The 14,936-nt window shown below is 39.9% G+C and overlaps 1 protein-coding gene across 2 annotated transcripts in view; it reads right to left on the bottom strand.

Moving 5' to 3' along the window:
- Positions 1-9,416, bottom strand: part of LOC145456268 (ubiquitin carboxyl-terminal hydrolase 9X-like) — a 54,497-nt gene extending 45,081 nt beyond the window's left edge. Inside the window, exons 1-6 of one of the 2 annotated variants that reach the window (XM_080334347.1) lie at positions 7,279-9,416; positions 7,015-7,092; positions 6,320-6,443; positions 6,051-6,136; positions 3,348-3,534; positions 249-361 (exon numbers count right to left, since the gene is read on the bottom strand). In XM_080334347.1, the coding sequence (XP_080190473.1) occupies positions 249-361; positions 3,348-3,534; positions 6,051-6,136; positions 6,320-6,443; positions 7,015-7,047 (543 nt within the window). In that variant the 5' untranslated portion in view covers positions 7,048-7,092; positions 7,279-9,416. The remainder of the gene's footprint in view (positions 1-248; positions 362-3,347; positions 3,535-6,050; positions 6,137-6,319; positions 6,444-7,014; positions 7,093-7,278) is intronic. The other variant, XM_080334348.1, reaches the window with a different exon arrangement.
- Between the last annotated feature and the right edge of the window lie 5,520 nt (positions 9,417-14,936).

Below are 14,936 nucleotides of genomic sequence, written 5' to 3'. Positions count from 1 at the left end.
TGTTGGTGACTAAAAAGGGGTCTTCACTTGGAGCTACCTGATGACCAAAAAAGGACTATGTAGTTTTAGTTAATAGTTGTAGTTTCAACTTCAACATTGGCTTCTCGCGGACCCCTCCAAACTAGTTCGAGGACCCCAGTTTAAAAATGCCTGCTCTACATACACCCTCTAAACAAGTTTTCGGATTCAAATTTCAATTTTCGATGTCCACATGCAGATTTCCCACGTGTCGCTTCGATGTAACTCACATGAATATTCAATTTCCAACCGCTGACTGCTTCGTCCGTCAGAATCTTACTGAACGAAACAGTGAGGCCGTCTCTGAAAAATCTCTGGCACGGTTCGCTTTGCGTGTCGAGTCCTGTGGAAAAGTACCGTGTTGCATTGAAATAGGAATATATTAAAATATTATATCTCAATTGAAAAATGCAATAAGTTGGACTCTTGTCCATTATTTACAGAAATGAAACATCAAATTTTAAATTGATTTGGAACATATTTTTTTCATTGTGTTGTCATATAAAGTTCAGTCTACTTTGATCTTGGCAACTGTCACAATGCTGCAAGTGTTGTATCAAACTGTTTAGAAGTAGCCAAAAACTCGTTTAGTACCAGTTCCATGTCAAAACAATTCCGACTGTACAATTTAGCGACATTTTGCATTATAATAGATATCTACACAGCCCACTGGTTCATCTGCATACGAATACACCACCAACCGCTACAACAATACTCCTTGGTTTCCCAGGAATGTAAATAAATTCATTGTGATTCACTGAATAAATAATGGCCAGTTATGTAGAGAATTTGATCAGCATACAATTGCATTTATTGTCAAGCAATGAGGTCACAGTTTTGAGCAAGTTATCATACATTTAGCGTGGTGGGTAGGCCTATACAATTAACAAAAATGTGTGAATGGTCAACTGGTTATCAACACAAATCCAAACATGAACACGAATTTCCAGGCCTCTGATTGAATCTGCTACCTCTCCTATAGTCAAGAAAGGATTTGACGAGATTTAAGTAAAAGATGAAAATTTCCACATGATAAATGACAGGTATCACATGCATTACCAGTGTTTGAATATTTTAGAATACTGTGTATCAGCTTCGAATAGGGCTAACAGCAATGCACATTCATTAGGCTACTTTCATTGAAATCAGATCCGACCTAGGTAAAAAAAGCAGTTTTGGTGCGGCAAATGAATACGAAAGCTGAAAGACTTCATCTTTTCTTGGACATCAATGTTACATGTTGATAGGGAATTCAAATCGAAGAGCGAAGCAAATTCTTAAACCGAGTCTTTCTGCCTATGGGTCCATAGACCTTAAATTGTGGGTAAAAAACTAACAAAATGATCATGATGCAATAATATATTGTAGCCATTACGCCTACCAATACTAACAAAGACTAACACAAGAGTGTTCTTCGAATGTAATAACGCCAATAACTACCACAATACAGAGGAAATGATTGGGAATAACCAAACAAGAAATATATATACAAATATTTACATCTCTTCAGACAGCCAAGACAAAATTTCATCTAGTGACCAGCTGATAAACAGATTGAGAATTTAAAAACCATGAGAATCAGTCGACCATGCAATATATCGAGCAGATGGGGTCACACAACACAAAGGACTATATATATAATCACAACCATAGAACCAAATTAAGGAACCAAATACAATTTGTGATCACAACAATGGAATTATATCACCTTATATTGCTTTGTACAATAGGGCGGCTTTACTTTCTCAAAAGATATTCGATAGCGCTACATATAGGAGAGAACACAGTGCGGGAGGTAAAATCCCTCGAACAGACAACAGTGGCCTTGATACAGACTCTACAACAGATTGAATCAAAATTATCCTGGTTTACACATCAAACATTGTTATGGGTAATTCCAGAGACGGGCTGTAATTACTTCCGAATAAGACATCCAACACAGACAACAGACATCGATTAGGATATTATGAAAGCATAAAAACTGAAAATCATCAACCTATAAAACGCAAAGTGAACTTGAAGCATAGTATGAAAAAACATGTCCCAGAATCAAGAAAAAACAGCAAAACAATCGGTCCATTTCACACTATTACATAGTGAGGGACCTCTATTTCAGCCACCATTACAGGCACTTCCATGACGAAATCTGCTTCACATAATGTGGAGTATGGACTACCAGTATTTGATACCTTATCTCCACAAGAAGAAAGTGTGTCGCAAACCATAACCATCAGGATTTTAATAAATGCAGCCTGACTGACTATAACAGCCTTGCGTTGTGAGCTTGGTCATCAGAAATGAAACAAATTGGGACTCTGGTAGAAATGATATCACGCAAAACTTATAATTACACAAGATGAATCTGGTTCAAGCCGTTAAATAGGCGTTACTTTAACCTTCGTAAAAATTTACAACTTCGCAACTCGGAGACTTTATACTAACTGTATAAGGTCAAATACCATCTTGTCTACTCCGATGAAGTTGGATGAAAACAATCACCAGATAATATCGAAGTCTTCTTTGCAAGATTCACCTTACTTCGCAGTAAAACCACAATTATTAGTAGACTACTCACAAAATTTTGCGACATCACAGCATTATATTGCAATGTTCTAGATATATTGGACTAGCTGTATATTCAACATGGAGGTGTTGTCGCGTTGTTATTCGGTTATTTTTACCGTCAAATTAATCTCAGTATGACATAGCTGTGTGCTGTCATATGCAGAGGTGATCAAAGTAGTCAATGCTGCTACTGATGTACAAGAGGATATGGTAGATGATTACTTTTAGCAGCTAATCGGAGGTGGCCACTTCGAAATTGCAGGGAGCATGTTCCCACCAAAGGCGCAACGATCAATGAAACTACAGATGGATGCTATTTTCAAATATATATGTCAGTTGCAGTGATAAAGGGGCTCTTTCACCAGCTGTCATAACATTTTCACAAATAAAAGTGATAGCATCTCCCAAAATTACTTTCTACCTTACAAAATCAAAAGTGTGGTTTTGCCGAAAACACTGTTAAGTAGACGGCGAAGTAGTATGAAAACATACCCAATTCCAAAAGTAGCTCACATGAGAAGAACCTACTTCAGCACTCGAAAAAGTAGATGTAACTCGTTGCCGACCCCCCCCCCTCCCAGGTCATATGTCACCATATTTACTGAGTTGGTTGAAAAGCTTAAGGGAGGAATAAATTTGGAAATATGCACATTGTTTGTTGCAACATATTATAGCCTATGAAAATTACTATTACTTCGAACTTGATCTGAAGCTGGTGAGGATCAATTACGCGCAGATTTTGACATTAAAACCGAGAGGCTTACCTGCTTTGGAAAGACGTATTGCCGCCTTCTGCAAAATCTCCAGTTGTCCGTCTGGCAGCACTGGGACCACCCACCTTGGTTGGTTGATCATGTCGTCCAGCTCGTTTAGCAATGTTTCGGAAAACTCATCTGCCGGAGCAGATTCGGGCTGCTCAATAGACGAAGTGGCATCCCCGCCTGGACCAACCTGATATCGAGCGTTAATATCAGATTAACGATGGCGTGGTTTGTAACAATGTAGCCAATGTCTACTTTTCTGGAGTACTCAAGTAGGTTTTGCCTATTTAGCTTACTTACTAAAGTAGTTATTATATTAGGCGACTTCATCTTCTACTAGATAACTTTAAGTTTCTTGGCAAACTACGCCCAAGAATACTTACTTGGACACTGCTACTGGTACTTTAGTAGAAATTGAAAACACTACTTCTCCTTGAGGACCAACTGTTACCGTAAACCGGGGTAACATTGGACTTAAAAGGGGCACTGCGCTCTAAAAATGATATGGTCTCAAATTGAAGGGCAAAACGAAAGAAAAATTTTGGCCGCAGCCGTTTTCTTCAGAATGACACCGTACTGGAGCTGTAATGTATTGAAATTTCCAGAGTTGCAGCACGCTCCAGCAGTCACGCAGTGATCGAACTTTATATAGTTGTCAGCCGATGTTATGAAGGAAATATGTCGTACACGCCAAGGTGGTTTAGATACCGCGTTCAACGAAAGATGTCCAGTCAGGAGATTTATGTAAAAATCAGGCCTAGTGTATTCTATTTCCTTCATAACATCGGCTGACAACTATATAAAGTTCGATCTCTGCGTGACTGCTGGAGCGTGCTGCAACTCTGGAAATTTCAATACATTACAGCTCCATTACGGTGGCGTTCTGAAGAAAACGGCTGCGGCCAAAATTTTTCATTCATTTTGCCCTTCAATTTCAGACCACATCATTTTTAGAGCGCAGTGCCCCTTTAAGGGTAACTTTTGACACTAAGCAGTAAAAGATTTAAATGGTTATCGATGGAAAGGGGTTGCCGCTGGATGTCCAATTCTTATTCATGAGGCAACAGTAGCCTACCACAAGTAGTCTCAATAAAATGTGGATTCATTTCACTACCAGATAAACTTGACCCAACATTGATAAATTAATGGCGGGGGTCGATTTCATCAAAATTGATGGCCAATAAACTTCTTACAACCAAACATAGATAGCATGTGATTTATAGATTCAAAACTTGGCAGCAGATACCTCTAAGTAATCTTAGTCCATGGCAAAAATCTCAGTGGGCTCACCCTTAGATCAATACAAGAAAATGTGATGTCCAAAGTTACCCCGTCAAATTTTATCAAAACGGGGTAACTTTGGACAGTGAAAAATGTGATATTTAGAGCTCTGGAAAGTGGCTGCTTCATTTGTGTCAAAGTGTATCGTCAACTATATTCCTTATGACCGGCCTGATGGCTTCTTAAAATGGAATGAGAAGGCTAATAAATTAAGAGTTTGCCAAAATATGAAAAAATGGGTAGGCAATGAGCTGAGAGATTGTAATCGGTGGTAAGCTACTTCAAAAACTTATCACATACTCCTAAAGATGCGCCTGCTGAATATGGGATATCGTAAATTACCACAAATATATCCATCAGAGGACATAGGAAAGGGAAAGTGTATCTTTTAAAGAAAAGTAATATACTTGAAATCGGCAATAAATCACGGTAACATGCTTAATGTTTGCTATCGACTGCTGACACTGCCAGTGGGATACCCCTCATCACCATATGTTATTTATAAGTCCCAATTGGTGAAGGCATGTGGGAAAATTGAGATAAGGGATGAATAAGGGGGCATTAGCCTTCATAAACTACCTAATTTTTTTTTTTGGGGGGGGGGGATTAGGTAAAAATCATGCAATAGGCCAGACATATACTATTTTGTTTAAGTTTTAGCCACTGCTCTCCTCAACTCCTGCCAAATAAGCCTCATTTACGAGGTTTCATAAACAATAGAGTGTTAAGGCATACAAAAAACTACATTGTCCGAAGTTACCCCACATGCAGGTGTAACTTTGGACACGGATAATTTACAAAAATGAGGTAGCCTACTTATTGATGACCATGAACATTTTGGATTAGGTAATTCTAATCTTTGCTCCATGACCCCTGAAAAACACAAAACTTGCCTCCCCTACACCCTAGTATTTCCAAGATACAAAGCGGAATTGTTGAAAATTGTCTAAAGTTACCCCGGTTTACGGTACTGTTTTGACCGCCTCCAGTCAAAAAGCAATTTTTAGTGGAATTTGGATTTGAAAGACACCCTATCAGCAAAGGATAATAAAATAATTCCTCATCAAAAAACAAGTTCTCGACCGGGTATGATTCTGCAGGTTTGCTTTTCAACTTGCTGAATGCAAGGCATACACCGGTAAGTATTCATAGGATAATGGGATATCCTAATAGCCTAGTCCTCTAACCCCAGACTAAAGATGGGGCCATCTTTTTTCGGTATCGTTCTGAAGGTCCAAGCCTAACTTAGCAATAGCAGGTCTCAAATACCTATACCAAATGCCCATTGCTTAAATCGTCAACCATATTAAGGTGAGAGTACTTTCTGGTTAGTTATAGACCAACAGCCCCCTCGACTGGAAGTTAAATTAGAACCTTTGTTTCTGTACACGAACATATTACTCATAGCGCTAATGTATACCATACCTCAATGCCACATGCATCTGCAGTAACATCGTCATGTTGAACCGGCTGTCTGCTCACCCCATGCAGATTTGAGGACTTGACTGGTTCTACAAACAATAAAAAGGAGTATGCAGAAATATTCAATATCGCACACAAAATCTATGGCAAAGAAGGAAGGAAGTATTACGTCCACTAAGCAATCTCGAGAGCACTTGGCAAAACAAGGAAGAAGTAATGTTTGAGCAAAAATTGCTCGTGATCATCCAGAGAAAAGCAGAAGTGATACCCACCACTTTCCGAAGATCTGTCTAGCTCCGTAACAGCTTTGTAGGGTGGAGGCGGCTGATCATTCACCGGTGAATTATTAGTCTTCCTATTAACACTTTTGCCCAACTCCGGAGGGAGAGAGTCCTCCTAAAGTATGAAAACAAAAACAGAGCTTCATGTGATCAGTTACGTAATCAATACAGCGTTTCATGGGTAGTATCATTGGCTACGACATGAGGGTGGGACATACGAGCTTATTATTATTTGGAACTCTTACTATTTCTGGTACGGTAGGACAAATCTGCTTGCTTCAATCTTAAATCAACCGTACCAGTTCAAGAATTTTAATAGGATACAATTGGAAATGAAGTTTCATCAAGGTGACACATTGTGGAATATTACAGTTATTGACATGGTAATGGTGGAGTTTAGACGAATTACATTACTTTTAACATACCTCCATGCAATGCAATACATTGGATTGGGGTATTACTTATTAATTGCTTATAACTGCAACCAATCACGCATTCAGCATATCCTATATAAACCGATAACAATTATCTGATAATTTTCATAAAATTTTTGAAAACTACACCTTACATTTGAAATAAAGTACAAATCTAAACAGATATATAGGCCGAATAAAGAGAACACAAGAATAATTTCAGTGTACAGATTTCTGAAATTGCTGGCAAGCACAAAACAGCAATGAACTCACAATAATATCAGAAGTATCCATTTTGTCACTCATTCTGTATTTCAAGCCGCACGAGATTGATCAGGGTACCGTATCTGTCTGAAAGAAATACAATATGCAATCAATGATACAGAAAATATCCATCTGTTGAAACCGAACAGGACACTAGCCTCCCCAAATATATAAAATCTGCATACCAGCTAACTTGAGGAAACCAAAGAAAATTTCCTCATATTACAACAAGACACTTACTGACTGTAACACCATGAAATCAAAATTACTCACGAAATTGTTTACACGTGTCGCATCCTGCAGGAGATATTTCAAATGTAATCCTTGGAACCTTGGTTCAAAACTATGTGAAGTTTAAGAGTATGGATGCAGCCTGCAGACTTGAAGAAAATCAGTCATCCATAAATTAAACTGCAAGGACATCTATTTCATTGTCCATCACCATGGGACAGACTACACAATTCTCCTGATACTGTCATATTCATCATACACTAGATATGATAAGTATGGTAAATGTATAACAGATGCACCTACCATAATATCATATTTGCAAGTAAAACACCGTCAAATTACTGAAAATATCATTACATAGAAAATTGATTCGAAGACCAAAGGAAGACTTATACTGGTATATGGGATTGCTGAAGTCGGCAAACTCCATTCCATCAGCTGTTTTATTTCATCCCACTACACAATGTTTTGTGCTGCTTGCCAGAATTATATTTGTTTGCTTTGCTGCTCATGTTGTCATCACAACAGTGTTTTTGGAAACATCGCGATATCATGTTTGATCTTCACATCAAAATGTATCCATTACATCGCATGGTACAATGATTTACACTTCCAGATTTGAGCTACTCCGCCGGAGATGTATTGGACAATATTGAGGTTTCTCTACATTCCCAATGTCGCACTCTCGTCACAAAGTTAGACGACCTATTCGGATCATTCATCTCTCGGTTGATAGTGGAAGCAAGTCCCTGGTGAGACAAATCATTAACTATCAATCTATAGGCATGGGTTTTATTTTATATCAACATTTCAATCTTGTTGGACTGTAAATCAGATGGTCATATGATTTTGGTGGTCTTGTTGGCATGATGCATCATGAATTTTGGCATTCATTTGCGATTATGTTGAAGTGCGACTAACATCTCCTTCCCTTTCTCACCCATTTAAATACGGTAACAAGAAAGTATAAAAAATGACAGTTCAGTTTGCCAGTACGCGTAGTCTGCACAGCAGTGCTTCACCAATATTCAAACTCCAGGTCCTATAGGCCTACTACCTAACGCCAAATTTTTTTGCAGCAGGCATGCCTATCTGTGAACAATCACAATACAACGATGTATATATATTTCCATAATTTTAAGGGGAAGTCTGGATTCAAAGGACATTACGGTAAGTAATGATAGTTAACACCAATAAATACAAAGCTTGCAAGAAAGGGTATAATCCAAGGAGTGTAAAAACGACAACTATACAACCAATTCTTCTGTTCACATCAAAATTTATATTTTATTCTGACAATCATTATGGAAACATTTGCTCCATAGGTATAAGGCTAAGTGATGTCTTACTGAGAAGAACTTATTTCATGTTATCAGTTGACATTTTTGTCATTACCAGCTACTAGTAGGCTATTGCACTAGATAATGATAGATGCACAACAGATAATCAGTTGATAAAAATTAAGTTTTTGGGGACAGACTATACTCTTTTAGATAATGTATTGCACAAAGTTTTCTTTAGACCAGGGGTGGGCAACATACAGCCCTGGCGGAGTTTTGAGCGGCCTGCGGACAGCTGCCAGTCTTACATGATAATGTCACTAACGTGGTCCACGGCCCGAATCTACATTGATTTGCGTGCAAATGTTTCCGACCATGAACATTTACAAGGCAAAACTGCATTCCAATCTAACTTATATGTTCACATGCGTCTTTAATAAGGGTTTGTATGTCCAACATGCAGCCAGAGTTCAAAGAACTTGACAGCTTTTATAGAACACAGATGTCTCATTGACTTCAACAGTTAATAAAGTACATTTTTTCATGTCTCTATGCTTCACGCTTAAAATTAACATTAAATACGATTCATTTCTTTTGTAGGTGGATAAATACGCAATTAATGTATCGATTCAGGAATCTGGCCCGACAAGTATTTCATTTTCCCATATCCGGCCCGCCGACCGGAGAAGTTGCCCACCCCTGCTTTAGACCTAGTTTTCAATTTGTTGTTAACCTGGAAAACACACCAACACCATAGAAAGTCAAATTCAATTGTACAATTGTACGCTGTCCAAGATTGCTGAGCACCTCGCGGGAAAGCCGCGGATTAAACCCACGACCCACTGATCGAGAAGCAGGACGCTCTACCATTACACTATCTCATCAGAAAATGTCACAAATTTGTTCAAATTAAGAGGAAGGTTGGTTCGATTGGTTTGAAATAAGGACAGATTTGTTTGAAATGAGGGGAGTCTCATGTTTGAAATGAGGATAGTCATGTCAGAAATAAGGATAGTCATGTTTGAAATGAGGATAGTCGCTATATTCACTATAAAGTCAGTTACAGTACCAGGCACGACTTCCCAGTGGTAACCCAGTCCGAACACATCCCAGACATGATGTACGAACACGCCCCAGACACGATGTCCGATTGGCAGCACAGGCCGAACACACCCCAGACATGATGTTCAAACACGCGCCAGACACGATGTACCAGTGTCAATACAGGCCCAACACGCCCAAGACACCATGTATGAAGGGCAACACAGACCGAACACGCCCCAGACACCATGTCCGAGTGTCAACTCAGATCCGAAAACAACCCAGACACCATGCTTGAATGGCCGAACATGCCCCAGACACGATGTCCGAGTATCAACACAGGCCAAACACGCCCTAGACACCATGTCCGAATGACAATACAGACCGAACACGCCCCAGACACGATATCCGAGTGTCAACTCAGTCCGAACACAACCCGGACACCATGTTTGAATGGCCGAACACGCCCCAGACACGATGTCCGATTGGCAGCACAGGCCGAACACACCCCAGACATGATGTCCAAACACGCCCCAGACACGATGTCCGATTGGAAGCACAGGCCGAACACACCCCTGACATAATGTCCAAACACGCGCAAGCCACGATGTCCGAGTGTCAATTCTGGCCTAACACGCCCAAGACACCATATGTGAATGGCAACACAGACCGAGCACGCCCCAGACACAATGTCCGAGTGTCAACTCTGTCCGAACACAACCCAGATACCATGTTTGAATGGCCGAACACGGCCCAGACACGATGTGCGATTGGCAACACAGTCCCAACACCCCCCAGACACGATGTTAATAAGGTTAGTCATGTTTGAAATAAGGTCAGTCTCGTGTTTGAAATAAGGATAGTCATGTTAGAAATAAGGATAGTCATGTTTGATATAAGGATAGTCATGTTTGAAATAAGGTTAGTCTCATGTTTGAAATGAGGATAGTCATGTTAGAAATGAGGATAGTCATGTTTGAAATAAGGATAGTTGCTATATATTCACTATGAGGTTATAGTTGTAGTACCAGGCACGATTTCCCAGTCCGAACACATCCCAAATCCAGTCCGAACACATCCCAGACATGATGTCCAAACTCGCCGCAGACACAATGTCCGATGGTCAACTCAGTGCGAACACAACCCAGACACCATGTTTGAATGGCCGATCTCGACCCAGACATGATATCCGAACACGCGCCAGACACGACGACTGAGTATCAACACAGGCCGAACACGCCTAAGACAGCATGTCCGAATGACAACACAGACCGAACACGCCCCAGACACGATGTCTGATTGGCAAAACAGGCCGAACACACCCCGGACATGATGTCCGCACACGCTCCAGACACGATGTCCGAGTGTCAACACAGGCCGAACACGCCCAAGACACCATGTCCGATAGGCAGCACAGGCCGAACACACCCTAGACATGATGTCCAAACACGCCTCAGACACGATGTCCGAGTATCAACACAGGTTGAACACGCCCAAGACACCATGTCCGAATGAATAATTGACCAGGATAATGGGAATTTTATCTGGGGTGTGTTCGGCCTGTGCTGCCAATCGGACATCGTGTCTGGGGCGTGTTCGGACATCATGTCTGGGATGTGTTCGGACTGGTTACCACTGGGAAGTCGTGCCTGGTACTGCAACTGACTTTATCGTGAATATAGCGACTATCCTTATTTCAAACATGACTATCCTTATTTCTTACATGACTATCCTCATCTCAAACATGAGACTAACCTTATTTCAAACATGACTATCCTTATATCAAACATGACTATCCTCATTTCTAACATGACTATCCTTATTTCAAACACGAGACTGACCGTATTTCAAACATGACCAACCTTATTAACATCGTGTCTGGGGTGGGGGTGGGGGTGGGACTGTGTTGCCAATCGCACAACGTGTCTGGGACGTGTTCGGCATGTGCTGCCATTCAGACATTATGTCTGGGGTATGTTAGGACTGTGTTGACGCTAGGAGATCGTGTCTGGGGCGTGTTCGGACATCATGTCTGGGATGTATTCGGACTGGGTTACCACTGGGAAGTCGTGCCTGGCACTGCAACTGACTTTATAGTGAATATAGCGACTATCTTTATTTCAAACATGACTATCCTTATTTCTGACATGACTATCCTCATTTCAAACATGAGACTCTCCTCATTTCAAACAAATCTGTCCTTATTTCAAACCAATCGAACCAACCCTGTAGCAAATTAATACTCGATTGGGAGTCAAGTCATGATTACTGGACTAACTAACCACAATGTGAATGCACACCCAAATTCTTTAACTATTCATACACATAGATCAAAAGATAGATAAATATTTGACTCACCAGGCACAGGCAAGCAGTATGGGATGGGATTAATGAACACAAAATGTGCCCGCTATAGTATTGAAAATTAATTTGTAGACAAAACAGGTCACTGCATATTGCCTATCAATCATAATCTCACACGAAAACCGCACCAGCAGAAACAGTTTTATCACTATATTCACGGACTGTTGCGGATTCAATCGTGATTCTCCAGTATCCTTTTTGCAGGTATTGCAAATGCCAAAATGTACCTTGGCAGAGCAGTTGATTCCGGAGCAGTAATGAAGCGATTTATTAGGAATGTATAAAAGTGTTTCTACCATACTTTCAAAATGTTCACTTTATCACAATAAGATCACTATTTGTTAAATTACACATTATCTTACTGTTACTATGGTCAGGATTGCTTCCAATGCTGTAACTCTAATACACCAATAAACAACCACAGCAGTTGTAATTCATATCCAAATTTGTACATAAAATCCAATGTACCAGACTACCGTTATTCGATGAACTTATCCACAATAAACAATCATTAACGGCAGGCAGCAATTATGTTCATTCTATTGCTAAATATAAATTGTGGGTAAATCAGTGTTATTAATTTCTACAATACACCTCACACCAAGGTTAGAATGTTGGTACATTCTTTACAATATAGTTATTCAATATATATATTGAGGCAATACTAGGGCTGCCCAATCGCATGCGCCTTCCTTTAGGAAGAGTTGTCCTGTTGTTTCAGGAAATTTAATATGTCTTCCGAGGACGATTATATATCCTTTATTTCGCAATTCGACCTCTTTAGCAGGTTTGAGAGTCAGGTGATCGCACAGAGATAACTAATAAATGCCATGATGGACGTGAAATCGGGATTTTGACGATACGTTTGAATATAAAAAAAGGTCAACTCTAATCGATTCACTGATTATACGTTTGGGGGCGGGTCTTTCGGTAGTCGAGTTGGAAAAATGACTTTTTTTTCGAGTCAACCCATCAATATTAGCATCAAAATAAATGTCCCGCATTAATGAATGCCACTCATCTTTTGTCACTGGTAAAAGTGCATGTCCTCTTTTTCGGATCACAGAATATGATAACCTTAGGCAATACGTGTCCCAGTGTCACGCCATAGAAGCAGTGAGTAGAGTCTTTGGTGTGCACGAGACACTGATACCATAGTCTCTAAAATTGAGATGTCATTTACTGAAATTATACCATTATACTGCTAACAAGATTTTTTTGCTAACAGAAACCAGGCCTATATTATTTCACTGCACTAATTGCTATCTGGTAATGTATAGCCATGATAGCTTACTGCCATATGCAGGCTCATTGAAGAAGCGGAAAATCTGACGATATTACGTCGATGACACATCATCCCATGCAGTTTTCATAAACAATCAAACATTATTAGTAAACTGTGATTGATCATATACCGACAGCTGCAGGTTCAATGTTACTGGTAATTCAAGTGCAACGAATGAGACTGCCTGCTATAGGTGGCTATATAAACGCCACACCATATTTTAATTTGTAAGATACTAGAACAAGCATTCTATACATTCATAACAATTTCACTCCTGCTTTCAAGGTTGCAACAGGCGAGGATCAGATTATTCGGTATTATAACAGGTGGCATCAACGTTAAATATAAATACAACCGACATTTGTCTATTTGCATGACATTAACAATAACTAGTCATCCTGCAACGGTAATGGATATGCATCGATGCAATCGACTGTCGATACTGAACTGTGTATAACACTGTCAACTCATTTCAATGGACCAGTGAACCTATACGATCCCGGTACTACTGTGTACAAAATGATTGTGTCATTATCTTGTCGGCGACAAATAACATACAGAGTGAGAACAAGCCTAACACATGCATTGTATACAGTAACAGGGCATAATGAGACAACCCAACCCCCTATTTCCCAATTTCACTGCAAAAACTAATTCTTGTACTACAGTTCTAGTCGGTAAAATTAGCCCTTCCAAATACTTCGGATAGGCCCTTCGGATACACCCCGTCAGGTGTGAACAGAGGTTTTTCAATCTAAAAATATGCGTATGTTCATGCAATTATTTCAGATGAGGCTAGGTTTATGAGAGAACGTACGAATGAATTAAATGAAAGAAGCGACGTAGAAGCAACTAAATTTTACAATCGCCCAATAACAACTGCTAATATTCCGGGTGCTGTAGATGGTCGAATTCCCAATATTCGGAATTCAAATCCATCCGGCTCCGGCTGTCAATTCAAAATTCATAGTATGAAATAATCCTACTAAAATCCTGTCAATTTTTCATATTTCAGTGGAAAAATCCTGCTAAAATCGGACTTTCAGAATCCGCATCTAGTCCGATGAAATCCTGACCCTGAACGTGGCCAGTTCTAGTGCTGTACCGGCGTAATAGGATGAGCAATATGAACATTGAACCATAGTCTTTTAAAGGCTATGATTGAACGATTGAGTTATGAACATGTATTACCATCGCCTTTATAAAGGCTAGAATATTACTATATATTTTAGATTGCTGTTTATACAACTCAAGGATTAAATCATAGTTATCATGTGTGTGATGGTCCAACATATCCGGATGGTCCAAATTTCCTTAGGAACATCAACTCTTGTTGTTTTCCAACTCTTGGGACCCGAATGGAAAAATATGAAGAATTTAGTACTAACATTATTCCGGCCTAGTGGCCTACGTTCGATGGCCCTGAATATTCTGGAAGGTGCGTGCAACCAGCGTTCACTCGGCTACTCGCCATTACACGATGATGCTGATAAATTGATAAAAACTAAACTAATAAATTTTCGCGCATTCACCTCATGCAGCAACACATTATTCTCAGTGTAGAAGAAAATGGGATTTGGGACCTGTTGGGGTAGTAGTTTTACACGAAAACAGAATCCGGATACCATTTTAATGCCTGAAAGTGCCGTTTACACCTTACGCTGGATCAGTGGTTCTCAACCTGGGGGGGCTCTCAGGGGGGGGGCGAGAAATTGACAAAGTCTGTGGAA

Source organism: Botryllus schlosseri, chromosome 14 (assembly GCF_051294905.1).
Source record: "Botryllus schlosseri isolate E-star chromosome 14, Bs_hap1, whole genome shotgun sequence".
In the NCBI taxonomy this organism is placed as follows: Eukaryota; Metazoa; Chordata; class Ascidiacea; order Stolidobranchia; family Styelidae; genus Botryllus; species Botryllus schlosseri.
This window is presented reverse-complemented; position numbering and strand designations above follow the sequence as displayed.